The sequence below is a fragment of the Oncorhynchus kisutch genome, linkage group LG24, assembly GCF_002021735.2.
Source record: "Oncorhynchus kisutch isolate 150728-3 linkage group LG24, Okis_V2, whole genome shotgun sequence".
Classification (NCBI taxonomy): domain Eukaryota; kingdom Metazoa; phylum Chordata; class Actinopteri; order Salmoniformes; family Salmonidae; genus Oncorhynchus; species Oncorhynchus kisutch.
In genome coordinates this window covers 22,367,685-22,387,806 of record NC_034197.2, presented here as the reverse complement: position 1 = coordinate 22,387,806, position 20,122 = coordinate 22,367,685, and the positions used below count along the sequence as shown (strand labels likewise).

General features: G+C 43.4%; 1 protein-coding gene across 3 annotated transcripts in view; it reads right to left on the bottom strand.

The window, feature by feature from the left end:
• The window catches only part of LOC109869717 (DNA (cytosine-5)-methyltransferase 3B-like), a 59,662-nt gene that overhangs the window by 6,413 nt on the left and 33,127 nt on the right, over positions 1-20,122 (bottom strand). For all 3 annotated transcript variants that reach the window (XM_031804065.1, XM_031804067.1, XM_031804066.1), the window contains exons 10-20: positions 17,105-17,227; positions 16,737-16,781; positions 16,533-16,612; positions 10,379-10,491; positions 9,820-10,003; positions 9,524-9,608; positions 8,983-9,128; positions 2,676-2,766; positions 1,826-1,974; positions 1,524-1,609; positions 1,167-1,236 (exon numbers count right to left, since the gene is read on the bottom strand). In XM_031804065.1, coding sequence (XP_031659925.1) covers positions 1,167-1,236; positions 1,524-1,609; positions 1,826-1,974; positions 2,676-2,766; positions 8,983-9,128; positions 9,524-9,608; positions 9,820-10,003; positions 10,379-10,491; positions 16,533-16,612; positions 16,737-16,781; positions 17,105-17,227 — 1,172 coding nt within the window. The remainder of the gene's footprint in view (positions 1-1,166; positions 1,237-1,523; positions 1,610-1,825; positions 1,975-2,675; positions 2,767-8,982; positions 9,129-9,523; positions 9,609-9,819; positions 10,004-10,378; positions 10,492-16,532; positions 16,613-16,736; positions 16,782-17,104; positions 17,228-20,122) is intronic.

The following is a 20,122-nucleotide window of genomic DNA, read 5'->3' as shown; positions in this document are numbered from 1 at the left end:
CATGGTTTGGGCTAGGCCCCTTAGTTCCAATGAAGGGAAATCTTAACGCTACAACATACAATGACATTGTAGACGATTCTGTGCTTCCAACTTTGTGGCAACAGTTTGGGGAAGGCCCTTTCCCGTTTCAGCATGACAATGCCCCAGTGCATAAAGCGCGGTCCATACAGGAAGGGTTTGTTGAGATTGGTGTTGAAGAACTTGACTGGCCTGCACAGAGCCGTGACCTCAATGAACCCTATCGGACACCTTTGGGATGAATTGGAATGCTGAGTGCGAGCCAGGCCTAATCACCCAACATCAGTGCCCGACCTCACTAATGCTCTTGTGGCTGAATGGAAGCCCTGCAAGTCCCTGCAGCAATGTTCCAACATCTAGTGGAAAGCTTTTCCAGAAGAGTAGATGCTGTTAGTGTAGCAAAGGAGGGACCAACTGCATATTATTGCCCATGATTTTGGAATGAGATGTTTGACGAGCAGGTGTCCACATACCTTTGATCATGTGGTGTGTGTTTTCTGTGGGATATTGTGAAATATACACTCAGTGGCCAGTTTATTGGCTACAAAATCCCATTCACAAAAATGGTTCATGTGGCCGTGGCTTACTATATAAAGCAGGCAGACAGGCATCGAGACATTCAGTTACTGTTCAATTGAACGTTAGAATGGGCAAAACGAGTGACCAAAGCAACTTTGAGCGTGGTATGATCGTCTGTGCCAGGCGTGCCGGATCCAGTATCTCAGAAATGGCCCTGCCTCCTGGGCTTTTCATGTACAACAGGAGTTACCGAGAATGGTGCGACAAACAAATTCCGAACGAATTCCGGTTCCTGTTGCGTCATGCTGATGGCAGAGTCAGGATTTGGCGTAAGCATGAGTCCATGGCCCCATCCTTCCTGGTGTCAACGGTACAGCCTGGTGGTGATGGTGTAATGTTGGGGGGAATGTTTTACTGGCACACGTTGGGCCCCTTAATACCAATTGAGCAACATGTTCATGCCCCAGAGAATTCAGGCTGTTCTGGGGGGCCAAGGGGGGTCCCATCCGGTACTAGATGGGGGTACCTTATAAACTGGCCACTGAGTGTATATTGTAATATACTGAAATAAAACCACTTGTTGATTTTTGTCCAGTTCCACTGAGTGAAGAAAAGGTAGATAGTGTTACCTTAGCCACACGGCCATGTTCCAGACAGTCCTGTAGCTCTAGCTTGTCCATCCCAGATGCACACCGAGGCCTGGCACATGAACAATGGTAATGTGATATGGAATACGAGATATCCATAAATGGCCATTTAATTTACGGTAATGTTTCCACTAGATTTCAATTGGTAACCATGTGTACTTTCTGGCATTGACTTTATTTCAATACAATTGACAACTACCAAAGTAAAAGTAATTCATAGGATATAACTGTGTAGTTACCAACCATGCAATTAGGTCATTTTTGTATTGTAAATTAAAAACAGGAATATGAAAGACTGTGTTATTATAGGAAAACAAGTAGACTGTGGGCATCACACACCTGTTCATCCCTGGTAGGTTGCCCCAGAAGTACCTAGCCCTGTGAGCCGCAGACACCTCAATGGCATCGATCATCACTGGATTGCACTGTCGGACACACACACACACACACACACACTTAACATACCACAGCTATCTATCATGGGTTACACATTTTCGCTCTTTACAACGCTTTTGTGTTATGTTGTGAGTCCACAACGACATATAAAGACTACAACAACTTTTAAAACGCTCTAATGAAGTAATGCCAAAGACCTCTGAGATTGTCACTTGTATTGTATTGATATTGTGGATATAACAAACCTCGAGGAAACGAGAGATGTCCCTCTTGTCATTGACGCCCATGGCGACCACATTCTCGAACATCCAGAAGAATGGGCGGTCCTCGCCCTCCTTGGGCTTGGCCTCACTCAGCAGGCGGTAGAACTCAAAGAACAACCTCCCTGTGCCCTCTGGACAGACAGACAGACGGGGGGTGAGGAGATTTTTAATACAGTCCAATGTTGACTGAATAACAATATATATCAATTGCAAATATTGCTGTACCTTTAATGTATATGGAAAACAAGGTATAAGTTTATACTATGCATATAAGAGGGAATGTATAGAAATGACATTTTATTAGAACTACTTCCCTGCCACTACTTCCCTGCCACTACTTCCCTGCCAGTGTTACACAGCCTGTAACACTTGGCATGGAGTGTAATTGGAGTGAAGCATGCTTCGTAACACATTTATTGAAGTTTGATTAAGATGAATAGATTTTTTGTGTGTGTGAATTTTTTCCCCCTTTTCTCCCCAATGTCGTGGTATTCAATTGTTAGTAGTTACTATCTTGTCTCATCGCTACAACTCCCGTACGGGCTCGGGAGAGACGAAGGTCGAAAGCCATGCGTCCTCCAAAACACAACCCAACCAAGCCGCACTGCTTCTTAACACAGCGCGCATCCAACCCGGAAGCCAGCCGCACCAATGTGTCAGAGGAAACACTGTGCACCTGGCGACCTGGTTAGTGTGCACTGCGCCCGGCCTGCCACAGGAGTCACTAGTGCGCGATGAGACAAGGATATCCCTACCAGCGAAACGATGCAGTGCCCTAGACCACTGTACCACCCGGGAGGCCCAATTGATCATTTTTTATGAAGTTTCTTACCGTACAGTCCCTTCCTGGCGGGGTTGACGATAGATAGGTCGTTACAGGGACTTCCTCCTATCACCAGGTCAAATGGGCCCCACTCTTCTATCTGTGTGAGACAACAGCACCACCTACTGTCAGACTGAGTGTAACACAAGTCAATGCCCCAACATTTGTACCCATCTGTAGTCAGGGCCTTTTCTCATTCCCAATCCCCTCTACTCTATCCCTACATAGTGTCACCTACCACATTGAATGAACAGGACAAAATACAAACCCTTCAACCCAAAAAGGCCTGTGGTGTTGATGGATTTCTAAATGAAATGATCAAATATACAGACCACAAATTAGAATTGGCTATACTAAAAACTTTAACATAATCCTCAGCTCTGGCATCTTCCCCAATATTTGGAACCAAGAACTGATCACCCCCACCCATAAAGGTGGAGACAAATTTGACCCCAATAACTGCCGTGGGATATGCATCAACAGCAACCTTGGGGAAAACCTTCTGCATTATCATTAACAGCAGGCACTTACATTTCCTCTACTAAGCAAATGTCATATTGTCTTTTTACTAAATTAACATATGACAGACCACATATTCACCCTGCACACCCTTACTAACAAACAAACAAAACAAAAACAATGTTTTCCATTGCTTTGTTGATTTCATAAAAGCTTTTGACTCAATTTGGCCTGAGTGTCTGCTATACAAATGGATGGAAAGTGGTGTTGGAGGAAAAACATACTACATTATAAAATCCATGTATACAAACAACAAGTGTGCGTTTAAAATTGACCAAAAAAACACACCTTTTTCTCCACAGGGTCATGAGGTGAGACAGGGAGACAGCTTGAGCCCCACCCTCTTCAACATATATATCAACAAATTGACGAGGGCACTAGAACAGTCTGTAGCACCCGACCTCACCCAACTAGAATCTGAAGTCAAATGTCTTCTGATGATCTGGTACTTCTGTCCCCAACCAAGGAGGACCTAAAGCAGCACTTAGATCTTCTCCACAGATTCTGTCAGACCTGGGCCCTGAGATTAAATGTTCCAAAAAAGTTCCACGAATACAAATTCCATCTAGACACCGTTGCCCAAGAGCACACACAATAACAGCACCCAGGGTAACTTCTGCAAAGCTGTGAACGATCTGAAAGAAAAGGCAAGAAGGGCCTTCTAAGCCATCAAATGGAACTTAAAATTCAACATCCCAACTAGGATCTGGCTAAAAATACTTGAATAAGTTATAGAATCCATTGCCCTTTATGATTGTGTGGACTGGGGTTCGCTCACCAACCCAAAATTCACAAAATGGGACAAACACCAAATTGAGACTCCGCATGCAGAATTATGCAAAAAAAAAAAACTCTGTGTGCAACATAAAACACCAACTAATGCATGCAGAGCAGAATTAGGACGATCCCCGCGATTGATCAAAATCCAGAAAAGAGCTGTTAAATTCTACAACCACCTAAAAGGAAATTATTCCCAAACCTCCATAAAAAGGCCATCACCTACAGAAATATGAACCTAGAGAAGAGTCCCCTAAGCAATCTGGTCCTAGGGCTCTGTTCACAAACACAAACAGACCCCACAGTGCCACAGGACAGCAACACAATTGAGAACAAATGAGAAAACAAAAAGATAATTACTCAACACTTTGGAAAGAATTAACCAAAACAACAGAGCAAACTGGAGTACACAGTGGCAGAATACCTGACCACTGTGACTGACCCAAAATCAAGGAAAGCTTTGACTATGTACAGACTCAGTGAGTTTTGTCTTGCTATTGAGACAGGCAGTCGTAGGCAGACCTGCCTCTCAAGAGTCGCTATGTGTACACTGCCCACAAAATGAGTTGGAAACTGAGCTTCACTTCCTAACCTCCTGCCAAATGTATGACCATATTAGTGACACATATGTCCCTTATATTACACAGACCCACAAAGAATTTCAAAACAAATCCAATTTTGATAAACTCCCATATCTATTAGGTGAAATACAAGTGTGCAATCACAGCAGCAAGATTTGTGACCTGTTGCCACAAGAGAAGGGAAACCTGTGAAGAACAAACATTATTGTAAATACAACCCAAATTTATGTTGATTTATTTTCCCTTTTGTACTTGAACTATTTTCACATTGTTACAACACTGTACATAGCCATAATATGTATATGTATGGCATTATAATGGCGCCGGAGAAGAAGGCAGACGTTTTACGTGTACCCAACCGATTGTGTTTTATTTCTCGTTTATTAGCATTTTTTGTAACTTATTTTGTACATAATGTTGCCGCTCATCACGGACTGGCAGAATCCTTTATTTCCTTTAACGTGTCTGACGAGCCCGACGCGAACAATATACTGCTTTCTCGGGAACAGGCCAAGATCCCCGTGATTTGCGTGAAGAGGAGGCGGATAAAAAAGGCTGCCTTCTGAGAATTCTTAGGCGATCAAATAAAGCCCCACTTCCTTCCATTCTGCTAGCAAACGTGCAATTTTTATTTATTTATTTCACCTTTATTTAACCAGGTAAGCAAGTTGAGAACAAATTCTCATTTACAACTGCGACCTGGCCAAGATAAAGCAAAGCAGTTCGAAACATATAACAACACAGAGTTACACATGGAGTAAAACAAACATACAGTCAATAATACAGTAGAAAAATAAGTCTATACACAATGTGAGCAAATGAGGTGAAATAAGGGAGGTAAAGGCAATAAATAGGCCATGGTGGCGAAGTAAATACAATACAGCAAGTAAAACACTGGAATGGTAGATTTGACAGTAGATGAGTGTGCAAAGTAGACAAACTGGGGAGCAAAGGAGCAAAATAAATAAATAAATACAGTAGGGGAAGAGGTAATTGTTTGGGCTATTTATAGATGGTCTATGTACAGGTGCAGTGATATGTGAGCTGCTCTGACAGCTGGTGCTTAAAGCTAGTGAGAGAGATAAGTGTTTCTAGTTTCAGAGATTTTTGTAGTTCGTCCCAGTCATTGGCAGCAGAGAACTGGAAGGAGAGGCAGCCAAAGGAGGAATTGGCTTTGGGGGTGACAAGTGAGATATACCTGCTGGAACGCGTGCTACGGCAATCTTTGGAGAATAAAATCAATGACCTACGCGCAAGATTAAACTACCAACAGGACATTCAAAACTGTAATATCAGTTGTGGCTGAACGACGACACTATCAACATACAGCTGGCTGGTTATACGCTGTACCGGCAGGATAGAACAGCGGCGCCTGGAAAGACAAGGGGGGGTAGACAATGTATTTTTGTAAATAACAGTCTCGAGCTATTGCATCTCATGATAAGCTGTACACCACACTATCTACCTAGAGAGTTTTCATCTGTATTTGTCATAGCTGTTTACATACTACCACAGTCAGAGGCTGCCACTAAGACAGCATTGAATGAGCTGTATTTCTGCCATAAGCAAACAAGAAAACGCTCACCCAGAGGCGGCGCTCCTAGTAGCCAGGGACTTTAATGCAGAGAAACTTAAATCTGTTTTTCCAAATTTCTATCAGCTGGTTAAATGTGCAACCAGAGGAAAAAAAACTCTGGTCCACCTTCACTCCACACACAGAGACGCATAAAAAGTTCTCCCTCGCCCTCCATTTGGCAAATCTGACCATAATTCTATCCTCCTGATTCCTGCTTACAAGCTTAAATTAAAGGAGGAAACACCAGTGACTCAGTCAATAAAAAGTGGTCAGATGAAGCAGATGCTAAGCTACAAGACTGTTTTGCTAACACAGACTGGAATATGTTCCGGGATTCCTCCGATGGCATTGAGGAGTACACCATATATGTCATTGGCTTCATCAATAAGTGCATCGATGATGTCGTCCCCACAGTGACCATACGTACATACCCCAAACAGAAGCCATGAATTACAGACAACATCTGGACTGAGCTTAAGGCTAGAGCTGCCGCTTTCAAGGAGCGGGACTCTAACCCGGAAGCTTATAAGAAATCATGCTATGCCCCCCAGACGAACCATCAAACAGGTAAAGAGTCAATACAGGACTAAGATCGAATCGTACTACACTGGCTCTGATGCTTGTCGGATGGGCTTGCAAACCATTACAGACTACAAAAGGGAAGCACAGCTGAGAGCTGCCTGGTGACACGAGCTAAACTACTTCTATGCTCGCGTCGAGGCAAATAACACTGAAACATGCATGAGAGCACCAGCTGTTCCTGAAGACTGTGTGATCACGCTCTCTGCAGCCGATGTGAGTAAGGTCAACATTCACAAGGCTGCAGGGCCAGATGGATTACCAGGACGTGTACTGCGAGCATGCGCTTACCAACTGGCAAGTGTCTTCACTGACATTTTTAACCTCCCCTGTCCAAGTCTGTAATACCAACATGTTTTAAGCAGACCACCATAGTGCCTGTGTCCAAGAACAAAGGTAACCTGCCTAAATGACTACCGAACCATAGCACTCACGTCTGTAGCCATGAAGTGCTTTGAAAGGCTGGTCATGGCTCACATCATCACCATAATCCCAGAAACTCTAGATCCACTCCAATTTGCATACTGCCCCAGCAGACCCACACCACAGATGATGCAATCTCTATTGCACTCAACAATGCCCTTTCCCACCTGGACAAAAGGAACACCTATTGGAGAATGCTATTCATTGACTACAGCTCAGCGTTCAACACCATAGTGCCCTCAAAGCTCATTAATAAGCTAAGAACCCTGGGACTAAACACCTCCCTCTGCAACTGGATCCTGGACTTCCTGACGGGCCACCCCAGGTGGTAAGGGTAGGTAACAACACATCCGCCACGCTGAAACTCAACACGGGAGCCCTTCAGGGGTGCTTGCTCAGTCCCCTCCTGTACTCCCTGTTCACTCATGACTGCACGACCAGGCACGACTCCAACACCATCATTAAGTGATAGGCCTGATCACCGACACATTGTTGTCTATGTAATGTAGTGTTTAATTCATTTGTCAGGTCAAGCCATCTCTGGTGACCATACACCCAGATTATCTGCAGGGAACTAGAGTGGAGACCATAAAAACAGACACTAGTAGGACAGAAATGTCTTACTATTAGTTAAATATAAATTGTTAACCTTTAATATCAAATAGATCAGGTAAATATGTAATTTGTCTACCACACGTCTTGGTCAGTGTTGTATTCGGCACGTGACTAATATAATTTGATTTGACATTTGAAATGTCTCGATTCCTTTGAAACTTTTGTGAGAGAGAGAGAGAGAGAGAGAGAGAGAGAGAGAGAGAGAGAGAGAGAGAGAGAGAGAGAGAGTAGTAGTGCTACTGTGCTGCTGAGACTCTTACGCAACTTCGAGGGGGTGGTGGCCGTTGACTACCTACTGCCTAAGGGTTATGTGAGAGGGGTTGTAGGTTCCCAAAACAGCCAGGCCGACCCTCTTCGGGCCCAGACCCTCTTTGAGGAGTGCTCTGAATCGTTGACAAAGGGATGAATGAGTTCTGGGGGATTTACTCTGACAAGAGGCTGTGCTTTGTCCTCTAACCCAGATGACGTCAAGGACTCGCATGCAACCCGGCAGCGAGTCCCTCTCTGCCACTGTGGCGGAGTGTTGTGTTTAGCTATGACTTGGGAGTAGAGGGGGAAGTTGTATTTTGTTATGAACAGGGATGAAAGCTGGGTGGATCAAGGTTTGTGTGGTTAATGTTGTGTGTTGCTGTATTGTGTGTGTGTGTGTGTGTGTGTGTGTGTGTGTGTGTGTGTGTGTGTGTGTGTGTGTTGTGTTGAAGCACTCAAAAGAGCCCATGTGTCTGTATATGTTTCATTGTGGATCCACAAAGTAGGGCAGGGGAGCATTCACTATAACTATAACAGGTGAGGCTCATTAAGCTACAATAAGGAACTACTGTCCTGTCTGGACAGGCAATAGCCCACAGAAAAAACAGTAAACGGGTGTGTCGTATGTGCAAATGTTTGCATTTCGAAAGACACTGAGGACTACTCCATGAGACATAAAGGCACTAGCCCTTGGTTCTTGGCAATTTATTCCCATATGGTAAATAATATGAATAATATAGACCAGTTCAGATGATAATCCTCAGATGTTGAATAAAGAGAAGGACCAGAAAGAAATGTTTCATGAAGCACCTGCTTTACACAACAACAAAATCAGTCATTGGGGAAGGGATTGGATTTTTGCTATAGAGACAAACTTATCCGTTCTCAATCCTCCCTCTATTTGACTTGACTCAGATTAAGTTTGCTCTGCCCATCCAGTTGTCAGTAATGCAAAGAGAGAAAGAGAAAGACAGGGAAAGAGATGTGTTCTGCTTACATTTTTTCTGGTGATGTTGCGCACGTCGTGCACGTACTGGATTCTTCCTTCATGTCGGACGACCCCCACCGATATGGAATCCTCACACACCTCTGATGCAATATAATGGTCCACTTTGAATCCTAGGTCTCGTAGCACTAAGTAGCCTAGACACATGCACCCACACACATGGAAATATAAAATCAAATCAAAATATATTTTATATTTCAGATTCTTCAAAGTAGCCACCCTTTGCCTTGATGAAAGCTTTGCACACTCTTGGCATTGCACACAACTTGCAAGCACCTGGCCCGACACAAGGAGTCGCTAGAGCGCAATGGGACAAGGAAATCCCGGCCGGCCAAACCCTCCCTTAACCTGGACGACGCTGGGCCAATTGTGCGCCGCCTCACTGGTCTCCCGGTCACGGCCAGCTGTGACACAGCTCGAACCCGGGTCTGTAGTGACGCCTCAAGCATTGTGATGCAGTGCCTTAGACCGCTGCACCACTCGGGAGGCCCTCTGAATATTACACTTGACACTTACGCGCTTACACACTTACCAGTGGCGATGCCATCAAACAATGAGAGCACGCGGATGGGGTGCCTCTGTTCTGCAGGGACAGCCCGGTAGATATTTGGGCTTTCCTGAGAAACATATAGACCAAATCACAATGTTTATATAAACAACCACATCTATGTAGTAATGTTGCTATGAGTGGAACCCTGAGGTTTTCCAGACCCTGTGACCTGAGCAAGGAGAATGGCAGGCCCTAAATGCTGTATGAGCTAAATTGGTTTGTGATCAGTATTGTGACAAGGGCTAATGTGAGGAGTTAAGTATCTTGATGGGACTCACAAACTCCTGGCCGTTGTCGTTGATAAAGAACTCCTGCAGCTTCATGCTCCAATTGTGGCGTTGTTTGAGCACACCGTAGGGCTGCAGGGGCTGGCACATGTAGCAGCGCCATGGGTCCAGGTTACGGGCACTGTTCGACGACCCCGCGCCCACCAGAATGTCCAGGCATTCTACACAGAAACACCTGCATGGGGAGGAAGGAGACAGATGGAGATGTGTGAAATAAGGTTGAGGGGGAAGGAGGGGAGAGAGGGAGATGGATGAATAAGGGAGGGGATAGGGGGGAGAGACAGATGGAAAGCAACGATAGGAGGCAGGAGGAACTAGTGGTAAAAAAAGGTGACACGAGAGAAAAAAAATACTTCTAATCAACAGGTGAAAGTAGAAGCTGACTGAACATACAGAAGTAAAACATTAACTAATATACAGTAGAGATACAGTCTGTGTTCCCTATATAGTGCACTACTTAGTAGTTGACAATAAAGGGAAAAGGGTGTCATTTGGAACACACTCAGTAGAATACAGAGTTACAGTTGAAGAAGTGAGTGTTGAGTCCCACCTGCAGCAGTTGGCGTTCCCACACAGTAACACCTCGCGGCCCCCGCAGCACACGGTACAGTACGATTGGTAGCCATCGTCATCATACATGTAGGAGATCTCAAGATACACGTCCTAACACACACAAAGATAAACACTAATTAACAACAATATCCAGATGCCAGTGTTCTACATACCAGCCACACCCATTTTTGACAGGTGTATAAATATCGAGCACACAGCCAAGCAATCTCCATAGCCAAACATTGGCAGTCGAATGGCCTTACTGAAAAGCTCAGTGACTTTCAACGTGGCATAGGATGACACCTTTCCAACAAGTCAGTTCGTCAAATTTCTGCCCTGCCAGTTACCCTGGTCAACTGTAAGTGCTGTTATTGTGATTACTATTTCCATTGCAAAAATTTCGAACAACTTGTTTTTTCTTTGTCATTGTGGGGTATTGTGTGTAGATTGATGAGGGGGAAAAAACGATTTAATCCATTTTAGAATAAGGCTGTAAGGTAACAAAATGCAAAAAGTCTGAATACTTTCCAAATGCGCTGTATAAAGGACAAATTGATAATACCAAAACTGTAAATTGGTGCATGTCATTCTCCTTATTTAAATTGTTACTAAAGCCAGAAACAATCTCTTTTTTATGTTTTGTCTCGACGACAGAGCGATTTTCAAATTGGTAGGGCTATGTTTCTCTCATCCATAAAAACACACATATCAGTTATATTAGCCTACCTTTAAAAAAAATCTTGATCATCTGAGTAAACAAGCACATTTGCCACATTCTTTCTTCTATTAGGCTACTTTCTGACAGTATCAGACTTTTAAAAAAAGTGATAGGATTTACTGGGGGGGGAGGGGCTGATCCAAATCTAAGTGTCAGAAAAAAAAATGCCCCACTCTTCCCAACATTAAAAATATTTTCACAGGACCCTGCCCTTGTACTGTAAAATACATGGAATACCCCTCCCCCAGGATGGCACAATAAAGTTGGGGACTTATTTCCATTATGGTCCTTAAAAAAAAAACACACATACAATTAAGACGAAAAATGCTCAACCTTCAGATGAGCATGAGGGGGGAGTTAAAGTACCATTCTTACAAGCTTGTTTGGCTGGTAGCTTATTCTTTAAATATTTGGGGCTGCTGGTGAACCATGATGTGCAGGCATCATCAAAGTGACACAGGACTAGCGCACTTGCCAGAGTCTTTATATATATATATACCAATTGGCGATAGATTTTCACGTGAATATTCAAATATCTTCATAAAAATAATATGCCATTTCAGAGTTTCTCTTTGGAAAATTTGGCGCCAGACAACTTGACAGGGAAGACTTAAATTCACCTGACATTTGAGAAATTTTCTAGACTTCCATATGCATTCAGATCAGACTAAACGCCATCAAAAAATGAGGGATGTTGGCCAAATGAGCCATATTTACGTGTCCTTAAAAACAGCTATAACAAATGACAAAAACACTATTCCTTGTGTTTCGATGTGTAGCATATGTAAAACTTTATAGCCACATTTTTTATTGGTTTTTAGGCTACTTTCCTAAAATAATATTTGTCCACCTCACGGTTCAGCTGTCAGAGATCAGAAATAACACATATGGAATCATGTAGTAACCAAACAACTTAAACAAATCAGATACATTTTTGATGACAGCTTTGCACACTCTTGGCATTCTCTCAACCAGCTTCATGATGTAGTCACCTGGAACACATTTAAATTAACAGGTGTGCCTTGTTAAAAGTTAATTTGTGGAATTTCTTTCCTTCTTAATACGTTGAGTAAAATCAGTTGTGTTGTGACAAGGTAGGGTTGGTAGACAGAAGATAGCTCTATTTGGTAAAATACCAAGTCCATATTATGGCAAGAACTGCTCAAATAAGCAAAGAGCAACTACAGTCCATCATTACTTTAAGACATGAAGGTCAGTCAATCAGGAAAAACATGCAACCCTACCCAAAGCAACAAAAACAATTTGACAACCCTCCCCTATTTTGGACCACCCCTCCAACCCCAGTAAATGTAGATCTGTCCCTTAGTAACTCAAGTGTAGTCTGCCTTAGCTTAATCAGAAAAAGAATGATGGCTGACCTGTATGGCAGTTCTTCGATTTCAGGCCGAATTATAAGGTTGAGCCAGCAGACCTGACCGAATTCTTGCAGACTATGCTAACAGATTATCAGGGCAAGGGTTGGGCAGACTACAAACCTCCGTTAACATTTACAAGTCCATCATCCTGCTGAGTTTGCTTCTCTGGGCAGAAAAGGTAAACATGCTGGAGTTTCTTGCCAAAAACATTTAGGTAGGCCTAAGAAATGGTAAAAAAAACAACTAGGCCTAATGGTCCCTCATTGCACCTTTTTATTTAATTTTAAATGGAGAATATATGAATGTGCTGAATGTGAATTGCGAGAGACCAATAAAAGCTGCAATTAAACTACAAAAGAGTGGAAAGGCAGCTGGAGCCGACAACATTCCATCAGAGGCCTTTGAGGCGATATCAACGCATCTACAGACATGCTCTATGAGGGGTCTGGGAAGAGGAGAAAACACCCAAAGAATGGGCTGAGGGGCACATTGTCAAGCTTCCGAAAAACGACCTAATGGAATGCAGGAATTACTAACGGATTACTCTGTCTATACCCTGCAAAATCCTGAATAGGATCATCCTCATGCGCCTCCAAAAAGCTGATCAGGGACCAGCAGGTCAGGTTTAGGAAAGACAGACAATGTATGGACCACATGGAAACACTACGCATCCTCATAGAACAATCAATAGATAGACGATTATGGCCAAAATATCATGTTATATTTTTCAACCAAAAGTTGATCTAATTTGAGATCATTTCCACACTGCAAGATATGGGCAAAAATCTGGGCCTTATTTTTAAAGACATGCTCCGGAACTTTAGCGACTACTAAGTATTTTTGGGCTAGATGTGTCAATGTGTAGTTCATGCATGCATAATATATGACCAGAATTACTGTTTTACCTCAAATAGCCACGAAATCCCTAGTTTGATAGCAACTGTTTTTCTGGAAGCTGTGCTGCACCATTTTCCCCCACGTTTCCGAGCCCCTAGGAATTTGAGTTCAACCAATGAGCTTCAGCTTCTAGCTATATGAGTGACAGCTAGCAAAATGCACATGATACACACACAGAAGAGCAAGAGAGAGCAATGACATAGTGCACATACAGTGGGGAGAACAAGCATTTGATACACTGCCGATTTTGCAGGTTTTCCTACTTACAAAGCATGTAGAGGTCTGTAATATTTATCATAGGTACACATCAACTGTGAGAGACGGAATCTAAAACAAAAAATCCGGAAAATCACATTGTATTTGATTTTTTTAAATGATTTTTAAGTAATTAATTTGCATTTTATTGCATGACATAAGTATTTGATCACCTACCAACCAGTAAGAATCCCGGCTCTCACAGACCTGTTAGTTTTTCTTTAAGAAGCCCTCCTGTTCTCCACTCATTACCTGTATTAACTGCACCTGTTTGAACTCGTTACCCGTATAAAAGACACCTGTCCACACACACTCAATCAAACAGACTCCAACCTCTCCACAATGGCCAAGACCCGAGAGCTGTGTAAGGAAATCAGGTATAAAATTGTAGACCTGCACAAGGCTGGGATGGGCTACAGGACAATAGGCAAGCAGCTTGGTGAGAAGGCAACAACTGTTGGCGCAATTATTAGAAAATGGAAGAAGTTCAAGATGACGGTCAATCACCCTCGGTCTGAGGCTCCATGCAAGATCCCACCTCGTGGGGCTATAATCCAAGTTTGTCATTTCACAAGGCTAATTAATCATTAGATAACCATTTTGCAATTATGTTAGCACAGTTAAACTGTTGTACTATTAAATAAAACTGTCCTTCTTTAGACTAGTTGAGTATCTGGAGCATCAGCATTTGTGGGTTCGATTACAGGCTCAAAATGACCAGAAACCAAATACTTTCTTGTGAAACTAACTCGTTAGTCTGTTCTTAATCTTGGATTAGCTAACACAATGTGCCATTGGAACACAGGAGTGATGGTTGCTGATAATGGGCCTCTACGCCTATGTAGATATTCCATTAAAAAAATCAAGATTTTTTCAGCTACCATAGTCATTTACAACATTAACAATGTCTACACTGTATTTCTGATAATGTTTCTTTCAAAAACAATGACATTTCTAAGTGACCCCAAACGGTGGTGTACATATACGCCCAAAAATGACTTAAGTACTTTATACCACTGGCTGGTCGTAACGGTATTGTTTATTGTTCTTCTTCAAATTTGAATTCTATATTGCTCCAAATTTGCCCCATGTTCCATAACATTGTCATGGAAGATATGAATTATGTTTCCAACTACCAATCAGTCAGTAACTGCATATTGAACGTTGATATTTCTGAATGGCCAGTCTCTTTGGCAAATAACAGGAGTGTTAGCTAAAAAGACTGGTACCCAGACTGATCTATTGAACTGGAGTTATTTGATAGAAGCAGCCAGCCAAGCCTGGTATCGATGCCTCTAGTCCAGGGGGTACCAACCTTTTCTTTTTTTTTACCCCTTTTTCGTGGTATCTAATTACTAGTTAACAGTCTTGTCCCATCGCTGCAACTACCGTACGGACTCGGGAGAGGCGAAGGTCGAGAGCCATGTGTCCTCGGAAACACAACCCAGCCAAGCCGCACTGCTTCTTGACACAATGCCCGCTTAACCCGGAAGCCAGCGGCACCAATGGGTCTGAGGAAACACTGTACACCTGGTGACCGTGTCAGCATGCATTGCGCACGGCCCGCCACAGGAGTCTCTAGTGCGCGATGGTAAAAGGACATCCCTGCCGGCCAAACACTCCCCTAACCCGGACGACGCTGGTCCAATTGTGTGCCGCCCCATGGGTCTCCCGGTCGCAGCCGGCTGCAACAGAGCCTGAACTCGAACCAGGATCTCTAGTGGCACAAATAGCACTGCGATGCAGTGCCTTAGACCACTGCGCCACTCGGGAGGCCTGTCATCAACCTTTGAGTCAAGATCACTTTTGGAGTCAAAAGGCAAGCCGAGATCTACGGCTCAGATTTATTTTTAAACATGACAAAAAAATAGAACCCTATGCAAAATGAACCTAATAAAGATAGTTCTGTAGAAATTAGGTTTGTGCATTAGGCCTAATACATTATCACAGCATATTGGCTATGCTTGGTCTGCCAATATTGTTAATCAGACCATATTATATTTCAAAACTCGAGCTTGATAACAAAATAGATCAGTTGTTGTATCACTTGCGAGGCACAGCTGAGCATAAATTAGAATAATTAAATTTTTTATTTTACTGGACTGATGGTACCTGCATCTGACGGTTTTTGTTGACAGTTTCTCTCTGGTCATGTTTTTAAAAGTTATAAAATCTCACATAGGAGGATATCAAACTTTGCCGTGGGATCGTGGAAGCTGTAGGCACAGTGATTTGAGCTATCCGATTGGCCAGCGCAGTAAGCACACTTGATTTAGTTATCCTGGTCCACCGGGTAGGTGGAGTTTGTCCCTTCAGACAAATTAAATGGTTCAAAATGGGAACACTTTGCCTACCCAGTGTGCAGGGCTTCTGAATAAAGTGCACCTACCACCAACAGCGCAAGACAAATTGAAACAAAGTAGGAGCGCAAGGATTTATCGCTGGAATTTCTACAGAAATGTTTGGTGATTGACTAGGAATGCCTTGAAGATTGACCAGTTGGTGACCACTGCTCTAGTCCCTTACACAACAAAGAGAGGCAAGCCCAGGCATTGACAACTCTAAAATTTTGAACACAGTGGCTCTATTGACAGAATGGCTCTAGATGACTATTGTGGAAATCCTGCTTCCAGAGAGCAGCACAAACACATTAATACACATTTTGACACATCGTAGGGCTCAGAGTGGATTAAATATTTAGGTAGGTAGGTAAATGTCTATGTCATTCACCTCAGGGTGTCCTGCTTTTTTCAACAATTATTTTCTACTCTACAAGTACAACGTGGGATCTACTGTATAGTCAGTGGGTGTTGTAAGGATGGTTGAGTGAGAGTGATGACAGTTAAAGATAATATTGGTGTATTTCTTGGGAGTGTGCCGTTTCTGACTGAGAGAAGTGCACTAACCTTGCATGCTTGGCAAAGGCCTCCTTCAAAAAGTGGGTGGAAGGTTGCCGCTCGTGTTTTCCCACATGAGAGGCAAAACTCTGCCAGAAAAATGACAGGTAGATAAAGTCTTCAGACTAAAGCACTTTTCGCAGTTTATGTTCCATAGCTACATCAATTAGAGATATTTTTTGAGAAATGTCCAAAACTAAAATGAGAACATACCTTCTATACTTCTGTTATTCTTCAAAACTTCATGCACCATTTGTTCTGAAGGGCAGAGAGGACACACAGAGAGACACACACACATCCAAGTCAATAATCAAGACAGGTCTTGAGACACATGAACAATAACATACTACTGTATAGTAATAAAGAACATTAGCTACATATGTTTGAAACAGACAACTCCAGGTTCGTATTCATTAGGGGCATAACATTTTGAAAACGTTTTGCAACATAAATGGGAAATTAATGTTTCTTATAGGACAAATCTAAGTAGTCCCTCCCTGTTTCAGTCTGTTTTCTTCTGTTTGGTGCCTAATGAATATGACCCTGGTACCCCAGGTTGACCCGTTTGGTTGACCTCTGACCTCTACTGTAGACCTCCTCTGGGCTGCTCTTGGCCTTACAAAGGCTGATGCGGGGCCTCTTGGCTGTGGGGAAATACTCTAGCAGACTGACGTCCAACACTTTGTGGTTTAACGGGTTGCTGTCTAGAGAGGACACATACAGAACAAAAACAACAGTCAAATTATAAAACAGATTAAGTTACACCAGCTTACTTTCAGTGAGATAAAAAAAGTAATACAACATTTTGTTTAGGCAAATGTTGTATTACTTTTTAAAATCTCACTGACAGTAAATTATTGGCCAAGTAATATCGGGGTGAAAGTAAGCCGGGACAGTCCAGTACGGAGTAGACGTTACGGCGTACCAATATAACATGAGCCTATCACAATAATTAAAACAAAGATGCCAAGAAAACTGAAGGCAATTACAATATTATTTATCATTACTGCATGTCAGTTGCATGACAAATGAAAGAATGGACATGAAAACGTGTAGAATACACTCCAAAATGCAGTGTGGTTTGACGATAAAAGTTACATTTTGCGAAGGCAGAGGTGAGTGTCAGAGACTGAGACTCTTGCGGACAGCAGTGGACGCATCATTTCAGGTTACAAGTGTAGGCCTAATGAATGTGTCACACCCTGATCTGTTTCACCTGTCCTTTTCTCCACCCCTCCAGGTGTCGCTTATTTTTCCTGGTGTATTTTTCCCTGTGCTTCCTGTCTCTCTGTGCCAGTTCGTCTTGTACGTCTTTCAAGTCAACCAGCGTGTTTTCCTGTACTCCTGCTTCAATTATCTTTTTACTAGTCCTCCCGGTTTTGACCCTTGCCTGTTTTCTGGACTCTGTACCCGCCTGCCTGCCCTGACCTCGAGCCTGCCTGCCACTCTGTACCTCCTGGACTCTGATCTGGTTTTGACCTTTTGCCTGTCCACAACCACTCTCTTGCCTACTCCTTTTGGAACTAATAAATATCAAAGGCTCAAACCATCTGCCTCCCGTGTCTGCATCTGGGTCTGGCCCTGAGCCCTTAAAGAATGACAATCACTGATGGTCATTCATTATACTTTTTGGTGTTTTGTAACAGATGTTTCTTTCCATTCATCAATTAATCAAGCAAATGCATTTATAAAGCCCTTTTAACATCAGCAGACAAAGTGCCACAAAGTGCTTTCTCGAAACCCAGCCAAAAAAAACCAATGCAGATGTAGAAGCACGGTGGCTTGCAAAAATTCCCTAGAAAGGCAGAAACCAAGGAAGAAACCTAGAGAGGAACCAGTGTCACACCCTGATCTGTTTCACCTGTCTTTGTGCTTGTCCCCGCCCCCCTCCAGGTGTCACCCATCTTCCCCATTATCCCTTGTGTATTTATACCGGTGTTCTGTTTGTCTGTTGCCAGTTTGTTTTGTTTGTGAAACCTACCAGAGTTAGTTCCCCTACCCCTGCCTGTTTTCTAGTCCTACCCGGTTTTGACCCTTCTGCCTGCCCTGAGCCTGCCTGCTGTTCTGCACCTTGCCCGACCTCACTGGATCACTGACCCCTGCCTGCCCTGACCCTGAGACTGCCTGCCGTTCTGGACCCTTTGCACCCTCTCTGGATTACTGACCCCTGCCTGCCTTGACCCTGAGACAGCCTGCCGTTCTGGACCCTTTGCACCCTCTCTGGATTACTGACCCCTGCATGCCTTGACCCTGAGACAGCCTGCCATTCTGGACCCTTTGCACCCTCTCTGGATTACTGACCCCTGCCTGCTCTGACCCTGAGACAGCCTGCCGTTCTGGACCCTTTGCACCCTCTCTGGATTACTGACCCCTGCCTGCCTTGACCCTGAGACTTCCTGCCGTTCTGGACCCTTTGTACTCTCTCTGGATTACTGACCCCTGCCTGCTCTGACCCTGAGACTGCCTGCCGTTCTGGACCCTTTGCACCCTCTCTGGATTACTGACCCCTGCCTGCTCTGACCCTGAGACAGCCTGCCGTTCTGGACCCTTTGCACCCTCTTTGGATTACTGACCCCTGCCTGCCCTGACCCTGAGACAGCCTGCTGTTCTGGACCCTTTGCACCCTCTCTGGATTACTGACCTCCACCTGCCTTTGACCTGTCGTTTGCCTGCCCCTGTATTAGAAATAAACGTTTGTTTCTTCGTAAAAAGTCTGCCTCTGGGTCATACCTGAAACGTGAGAACCAGGCTCTTAGGGAGACCAGTGCTCTTCTGGCTGTGCCCGTTGGAGATTGTAAGAGTACATGGCCATTCATGAAATGGTAGTTGCATAGTGGACTGTATGGATTTATTTTAGAGTGGATGAAGGTGAGCAGGTGGCAAGGTTTACAGGAGCTATTGAAGTGATTGTTTGAAAATTAGATGAAAACATTATGACTGGTTTTTGTTTATGCCACAAAATATAATCTTGACTATTAGTCCAGACATCATTAAGGGATTCATTCTATATTCTTTCACACCTGGTTAATCCCCTGACAAACCCATGGAACCATAACCAATGGAGTACTGTGGATGACATGAAGCATACTAGACAGGAGGTAACCCGTAACCACCCCGATGAAATTGTCTGTTAACTGTATGTTGACACACTATGTGCAAACAAAGACTGGGGGAGAAAGACAGAAAGACAAAGAGAAGGGCGAGTGTGGGAGATGCCAAGTAGAGACATAAATAAATTACGTAAGCTGTTTTTAGAATACTTATCAAGAAGCAAATTATTAGAATCAGTTGTGCTAGATTGTGGTTGGAGCTAAAAACTACAGGACGGTAGCTCTCCAGGAACAGGGTTGGAGAACCTGATCTAGAGAAAGTAACGGTGGAACTATTTTAAATCTGTCAGCAACTATTGTTCACAGCACTAACAGGGGCTATCGTTTAAGTTGGGTGCTATAACAGTGATACATTGGACTACAGATATGCTTCCTAGCTTATTCTAGAACATTCACAACTATTGTATGATGTGAAAACTCAAAAAACGGCAGCTATCCCTTTAAGGGGCCCATAGTGGACAAGACTGGACAGAAGGGGGCCAGGAGAAA